The following is an 8,207-nucleotide window of genomic DNA, read 5'->3' on the forward strand; positions in this document are numbered from 1 at the left end:
CGGGGCCGCAGGTGAGGGTGGGTCACTGCGGTGTCCGCTGCGGTGCTGCGCTCCCCGGCTCGGTAACGCGAGTGGTGCGGGGGGCACATGAAGCTGCGGTGCGCAAGTTAGACCGCAGTATGTCTGCTGGCCAGCAGCACAACGCTGAGCTGCAGCGAGGTTGAGCTTCAGTGAGATGTTTGAGACTGGGGCTTTGTATTAGGTTCTGAGCAAGCTTTAGTGATATCCTCCCTCCTAAGCGATAGTTGTCTTCTTACCCCATCCGAACGAGTTCAGTTGTGGGAAGTCAGCACACCAACTGTGAAGAAGTTATGTACTTGAGACTGAACCTGAGATGGCCATGTCCAGATACTTGCCCACAGAGAACACCACAGCAATGTGGTCCCTGTCACTATCCATCTGTGTTATGGTTAACTAGTCAAAACCCCTGGCTAAGGTAGAAGAGGAGCAGTAGGTGCGGTTTCAGGCAGAGACAAGCACAGGTGTGAGCAGCACAGAGATGTAGTTATGGGAAGCAGTTACGGCAAAACATGATAGTGCTGCTGTTGGCCTTGCCACTGACCTTGGGCAGTTCTATCAGCCATAACTTAAGGTTTCCTGCTATAAAATGTACAGTGTCCTTTGTGGTGGTTCTGGTGTCTTCAGTGGTTGTGTAAAAGTGGCACGAAATACATTCCTCATTCATGTAGTTTATTACAGTAGAAAAAACAGTGATTGTTAGATTTCCTTATAATATAGGGCTTTTCTGCATGTTTTGGGCAGCAAGTTCAAAGGAAGAGCCTTCTCATTACTTGCAGGTGATCTTCCCAAGGAGCAAAATATGGCTTCTTGCACTTGTGTAACTGCAGCATTCTTGCAAATCACTTCACATAGCCATTTTTTTCAGTGAGGGATCATGTCACAGTCATGAACTTGTTTTATAAGGGTTTCTGTCTTAAAAAGCAAAAAAACCCTACTTGTTGTGGAGTAAAGGACACCTATTTTCCTACTTTCAGTAGCATGTATTGTTCTAAACTGAATATTAAGGGATTTCCACTAAAATGGGGAGCTTTGCTGTTACCTTTTGTGGCAGAAGGAATATTGCTGGAGAAGTGATTACAGCCTTCTGTCAAAGTCATCTTGTTAGAGCTCAGCCACGTTGCTATAAGGCCTGGGATCCTAAAGGTTAATGTTTGCTTCTTCCCTGGAAGCTGGTGTATGTGGATGATGTGGCGTTCTGCAGAGCACATTTACACGGTATTCACGTTTTTGTTTGCAGGATCACTGCTGAGGGGAGTAGAGGCAGAAAACTGAGCTCACAGGCACCTGCAGATCTGTACCTCTTCTATGATGTTAGCTGTGTGCTGATTTTTGTCTTGTATCAGTGCAGCTGTATTACTGTATGCTTGAGGAGGAGGGGCTTTGAGAACATAGCAGCAGGCAAGCTAAGGTGTGAATCTGACCCTTCCCTTAGTGCAGTGCCTTACACATGTAGCATGTGACCAGCTACGGTTGTCCTGTGGGTTTTTTGGTTTTTTCTTTCTTCCTGTGCAAGGTACAGATACACAAACAATGAAAAAACTAAAGCTGTGGCCAAAACCTATCCCAGCTTACAGTGTTTGATTGTTAAAACAGATTGTGAAACGTTCCAAGGCTGTGATTAGCAGCCCTTGCCTTAAAAAAGAATCTCTCCTGGCTTGAGTGCATACCTCTCGAGGGGCTTTTTGGTAATTCCATTTTCAGAGTGCGTTTTTCTTCCTTCTTCTAGAGAACAGAATCTCCCTTACACCAGTAATCATTAACACCCAATGGTAATTTATCCTTGTCATCGCTCATTGTAGAAGTATGTGGTGTATAAGTGCTATGGCAAAAACGCAGAGGGTTGTGTTTGTCTGTTGGCTGTGGGAGTGCCCCATAATGTCACTGGGGTTTTTTCTTTTCTAACCAAATAAGGAGAGAAGTCCTGCTTTGCCGGGGAATAACTTGGGCCATATAAGGCCGGTTAGTAAACCCTGAGTTACTGGAGCAGGAAGTAAAAACTTGAACTTTAGTCACCCAGTGTTTTCTGAGCATACTGTATGTATGCTCTTATCATGATGAGGAGTCTTGACATGATAATAATTAACTTGTAACATTACATATTTCCCAAGGGTAACATTTGAGAGAGGTTGTTTTCTTTCTCAAGTGAGAATGGTCAAATTCTTACTGTTTGAAGCCAGAAGTCTGAAAATACAGGTTTGGGGTACTCTACTGCTTGATTACATAGCCAAAGATTTTGTTTTTGGGTTAATGTGGATCTCAAAGGATCTACATGGTCACTGTCAGTACTCATTAATGTTCAAATACATACTTGCTTCCCTGTTCATGTGCTACTTCCAGTCATTCTAGTGGGACAATATTACTATTATGTCAAAGGTGGTTGTAGTTGCCTAGTGTCTTAAGTTAGTCTTACTTGTGTTACCTACAACAAAATTTTAGCTCTGGCCAGCTGTACCCAGCTGCCTCTGCTAAGTAAAAGCAACAAAAACCAGTTCCTTGCATTTTTAATTACAGAAAAAATACCAAACTGATACTTTTGGTTTCTGGTTTCTTACGCCTACAACATAGAAAATTGAGTTGTGTACTTCCTTATCTATAGCAAGATGGTTTTCAGTACTAATTAACTGTTATTCTTGGTAGTAATAAACTTTTTAGAATAAAGACCTTTATATATGTATATTTAGTGCTTAATATCCTTTTGAGAAAAATAAGGTTTAATAATGAGGTTATCGTGAGAAGGCTGTAATGGAACTTACTCTGCAACATAAGCAAGTGAAGGTCAGAAGTAAAAGCTTGTAATGGCAGAGACAGATGAGTTGCAAGTATTATACAGAAGATGAAGTGAACAGGTGTAATGCAAGAGAGGCAAATGCAGGGGAAGCTTGAGGATGGCAGTATGGGGGGAAAGAAAGATGTTTTAAGTGATTGTTGCCTGTACCAAGGCCCTTCTGAGATGTAGCGTCTGCTGGTGCCTTCTCTGTCAGCTCTTGCATAGCTTGCCTGTACACGAACTTGGGGTATTCGGGCATTCCTTACATGTTCTTGTGTTCTGTCTGTGTCAGCTCCCTCACTGCAAATACTGATGTAGGTGTTATTTTTGCATGTTTATGCTGAACCCTTCTTATGGAACTGAAGGAAATGCTCCAACAATTCTTAAAATATGGCAAGAGGTCATAAATAAAGGATTTGGGATAACACGGAATAATCGGGTAACTAGTTTGTGTTGATTTGACTGGAAAAAAAAAGCAAGGGGGCACGAACTGTGATTAGTTAAATGTCTGCAAATACAGTAACAGAAAATATTTGGGGAATGATGCCTAATTCTTCCAGTGCAGTTCTTTCTAGTACAAATTGTAAAGTCCTTAATGTGCTCCATTTAAAGGAAGCATTAATCACTTTTTCCTCTGTTAAGTAATAACTTCACAATTCAATGAGGGCGTGTACATCTCTGTGTGGACTTTTTAGTGGATGAAGTCAGAAATTACTGAATGCTGTTAAATGGTGCTGGCAGGTGTGTGGGATAATCTTTTAGAAGAGGTGATGTGTGCCTTATTATGAATTAATTTCTGTTCTTCCTGTGCTTAGGCTGAGAGTGACGTAGCTTCTCTGAACAGACGTATCCAGCTGGTTGAGGAAGAGTTGGATCGGGCTCAGGAGCGCTTGGCTACTGCCCTGCAGAAGCTGGAGGAGGCTGAGAAGGCTGCAGATGAGAGTGAAAGGTGGGTGGGGCCACTCTTGAGTGGATGGTTACCCTCATGACAAAGATGATAATTGCCAGGGTGTGGGTTAGGGAAGTAAAATAAACCACTCCTATGTTTCTGAATATGTGTAATCCACTCTTTCTTACATGGACTTTGGTTAGAGCTTGTCTCTAAGGATGTCCAAAATGTTGTAGGCTTGAATTCTTTTCCTGTCTCGGTTGCAAAGATAAGATTTAAGTGGGGTAGGGCTTTTGATATATCCTGCCACATCCTGGGAAAACTACTTGCCCAGCCCAGACTTCTCTATTTGGATGACAACCTCTTGAGGGTGATGTGTACTCTTGTACTGTTGGGTGATTCTTGATTTCATTGTGGGTAGAAGGTCTCACCTGGAGAGTAGCAAAGTGCTAGAAAAGGCTTTGGTTTTCCTATTGGCAAGATTGGTACGTGAAGGAGAGGAAAGGATTAGCATAATAATTCCTTCGGGTTTAGGCTGGGGTTTCCAGAAGTACTTAACATAAGTTAGCAACTCAACATTTGTGACTTTGGAAGATCTTCTCTTTTACTTCTGCTAATTGTATTTTATATCTGTGACAGTACCTTTTGTTAGGAAAGAATCCTACATATTGTAGGACCTGCCCAAGCAAGTCCAGAGGAGGCCATGAAGATGCTCTGGGAGCTGGAGCACCTCTGCTGTGGAGACAGGCTGAGACAGCTGGGCTTGTTCAGCCTGGAAAAGAGAAGACTGCAGGGCAAACCTTAGAGCAGATGCAGGGACTAAAGGGGCTACAAGAAACCTTGAGAGGGGTTTTTTACAAGGGCCTGTAGGGTCAGGACAAGGGGAATGGCTTTAACCTGCCAGGGGGGAGACTGAGATGAGCTCTGAGGCAGAAGTTCTTCCCTGTGAGGGTGCTGAGGCGCTGGCACAGGGTGCCCAGAGAAGCTGTGGCTGCCCCATCCCTGGCAGTGTTCAAGGCCAGGTTGGACACAGGGGCTTGGAGCAACCTGCTCTAGGGGAAGGTGCCCCTGCCCGTGGCAGGGGGTTGGAACTGAAAGAGCTTTAAGGTCTCTTCTAACTCAAATGAGTTGGTGGTTGCATGTATTTTGCATATGTATTTCTACCGCACTAACAGTGCAGCTATTGAAAAGCAAAGTGCCTGAGACTCATGGTGCATTGTGAAATAGTTAATTGCATTGGGGTCAAACATGCGTGGAAGGGGCAATAAGCAATGTTTTCTGCTATGAAGGAGTTAAACTTTGCTTATGCAGAGCACAGAGAGCTTCAGTGCTGTAAGACTCTGACATGGCAAAACTCACAGGAATCTGTTTGGTGTGTATAAACATAATGCCTGTCAGTCCTGCAGGGGTTGTAACATGCTGTTTCACGGTGAATGTAAAAGCAGAGATGTCTTTAGTCATCTTATTAGGCCTTTAAGAAGCCAGACCCTTTATTTACCATTCTGAAGATCAGTTTTCCTTCAATTTAAAATGAAAAAGGATAATACAGCTGAATTGTGGTCAGAGCTAAACAAATCAAATTGTCTGTCTTCTGAAGACATGCTTCTTTCCTTTGAACTTCTGTAGTGTGAATGCATAGGACTATATTTTACTGTGGAAAGCATCAAGTGTCTGATGTGCTTTGTTCGTGTTAATACACCCATTTGAAAGTCACGCTCCATAAGTAGTAGAGCTGGAGATAAACTGACATGTTCTAAACCTTGTATTTCCCATTTGTCACATCTTTCAGAGGAATGAAGGTCATTGAAAACAGAGCCCAGAAGGATGAAGAGAAGATGGAAATCCAAGAGATCCAGCTTAAAGAAGCTAAGCACATTGCTGAAGAAGCTGACCGCAAGTATGAAGAGGTCAGTTTTTGAGTGCAGGTCATCTGTTTCTGAAGCCCTTTAAGCTGTGCCTGATATCCCTGATTGTCATTTGCTGTTCTTGTAGGTGGCTCGTAAGCTTGTGATCATTGAGAGTGACCTGGAGCGGGCTGAGGAGCGTGCTGAACTCTCAGAAAGGTAAGTGCTGAAGTGCCCCAAGATGTGTGTGAAGTGCTACAAGACAACTGTAACAGCATGAAACATTGGCAGTACACTGTGTGCTCAGCTCAAAGCTATGTTTTGCTCATTTACTCTACTGGTGGAAATAAATGGTCAACGCCAAAGTAAATGTGTTCGTACGTGTGTGTGTGCGTGTGTGTTTTGTCACTGCATGCTGTACCTGCACACTGATTTTGTGAATGGCTTTTGTGCATTTCATGTGTTCACTAACAGCCAAGTCCGACAGCTGGAAGAACAGTTAAGAATAATGGATCAAACCTTGAAAGCATTAATGGCTGCAGAGGATAAGGTACTGATACTAATAAACAGTTTCTAGGTTTAACTGCAACCCAAGTCTTTCAGCTTCCATAGCCGATTAGCTCACTCAGTAGTAACAAATTAGTCCTCGCTACGCTCTTTACTTTCCTTGCATCTTGCTTTGGTGGTTTTCTTTGGTTTTTGGTTTGGTTTTTTTTTTGTTTATTTATTCGTTTTTACCTTTAAAACTGATCTCTTATGCAGCCAAAAAGAAGCTGAACTGTCTCACGTGTAAAGGCTATGTGAATATTTCTGTGTAAGCCAAGGGCTGTAGATAATTGTCTGGTTGTCGTCTTCATGTACACTTGAAATGGAATCTGGCATCACAAAGAGTTGCTTTCAGTCTGTGATGGATTCAGCTGCTTTTGAGGCCATTCTTTTGCTCTTTAATTGTTTTCATTTTTCTCTATCTTTTCCCCCTGTTTTCTCCTCTTTCTTTTGCTTGACTGAATCTTCCATCCGCCCCTTTCCTGCCCTCCTTCTGAAATAACAGCAAATGTGCTGAGCTTGAAGAGGAGTTGAAAACTGTGACCAACAACCTGAAGTCGCTGGAGGCTCAGGCTGAGAAGGTAGGCTAGAGACTTATGTGAGAATGTATCCTTTACACTGTCATCTGGATTGGCCAGAGCGGGTACAGCATTTCAGCAAGGCCAGTGTCAAGTATTGGACTTACTACTCAATTTGTGTTTGCCTCTTAGTGAAATCTAGCATTCCTTCTGATTCCAGATAGGTCAGTATATTTAACCACATCTTCTGTTACGTAGTCTGACAGGATTAAGTATTACTTACAGAATGTCCCTTAAAATGGCATTTGTGTGCTAACATTAAATTTCTCCAAATGCCACTCCTCTTTAAAACTGTAGTACCAGTTTCCACTGAGAGTTTCCACCATATAGCACTGGAATATAACTCAAGAGAAGTCTGGTTCTTGTAATAAGCCCCGTATTACCATAGTCTGGTAAGTGGAATTAGTTTAGGTATCCCCAAATTCATTTCTTGTATACAGTTGGTCTATACAAGAAAGTCTTGAAAGTGGTATTTTGTGGTATTGTATAGAATACTATGTCTAAAATCAGTGATTCTCTTTCTAATTACAGTACTCACAGAAAGAAGACAAATATGAGGAGGAGATTAAAGTCCTCACTGACAAACTGAAGGAGGTAAAATTAGAGCTGTTCTTTATAACAGATCTTGCAATGCAGCTTTGATTCTTTTAATATAAACACAACTTTGATGCATTAAGGATGAACATGTAATTTTGGAGACAGTTTAGTGTTTAATTTCTCCCCTAAAACTTAGAATCACCTTATTATTTGCCTCCTTTCATTGCACTTTTTTCCTCATTTGAATTGTTGTTCCTCTATTCATAATTACTGTGTGTAAAAGACTAAAACAGTCTGTATTTGTCTCAACTTCAGGCTGAGACCCGTGCTGAGTTTGCTGAGAGGTCAGTAACCAAGCTGGAGAAGAGCATTGATGACCTAGAAGGTATGGAGTTTTTGGGGTTTTTTTCACTTACTATAGAAATACAAATCTCTTATTCTCTTGTTGGGTTTGTTTTGTTGGGTTTTTTCAGTACCCAACTCTACTCATTTAACTTGTCCTACTTATATCAATGGGTCTGCCTAAAGAGTAAAATAGGCACAACGTTTCTGACTGAAATGTACTGATCACTCAAATGCTTCAGGTGAAGTGTTTTGCTCTTGCCTGTTCCTTTTTCTCTCATGTTCTCAAGACTCCTTTCATTTTTTTGCTTTATAGTCTTCTACTTGGAGGTATATAAATGTATAGGGTAAATGAGCAGATGAGAAGTATTATTATCTTACTGAAAAGCTGATGAAGAGCTATGTTATGTTTGTAATCATTGGGAATGTGGTAAGCTAACCTAACTTATTACCATGATAAGTTTCAAGTCAAGAGAGGCATTTTGTGATATATAGACCCATTGCTGGTTTTCAGTAAAACTAACAGATTGTATACATAATCAGAAGGACAGATTATTTAACTTCAGAGAGGTTTAGGGTTTTGATAAATCTTTCAGAACTGCAATAGAATAGTAGGACGTGCTTCGTAATTGAAAGTTATATGGAATTTACTAGTTAGATGCATTACACTAAGTCTAGGATTT

The 8,207-nt window shown here is 41.5% G+C and overlaps 1 protein-coding gene across 1 annotated transcript; it reads left to right on the top strand.

Annotated features, from left to right (window-relative positions):
- Positions 1–3,603: 3,603 nt before the first annotated feature.
- Positions 3,604–7,567, top strand: LOC104410672 (tropomyosin alpha-3 chain; the record flags this gene model as incomplete). Its single annotated transcript, XM_010020911.1, has 6 exons — positions 3,604–3,737; positions 5,467–5,584; positions 5,670–5,740; positions 5,996–6,071; positions 7,177–7,239; positions 7,498–7,567. Coding segments are annotated over 6 exons (532 nt in total), but the record flags the coding sequence as incomplete, so codon positions are not given.
- Positions 7,568–8,207: the final 640 nt, after the last annotated feature.

The sequence above is a fragment of the Nestor notabilis genome, unplaced genomic scaffold (assembly GCF_000696875.1).
Source record: "Nestor notabilis isolate BGI_N333 unplaced genomic scaffold, ASM69687v1 scaffold10288, whole genome shotgun sequence".
In the NCBI taxonomy this organism is placed as follows: Eukaryota; Metazoa; Chordata; class Aves; order Psittaciformes; family Psittacidae; genus Nestor; species Nestor notabilis.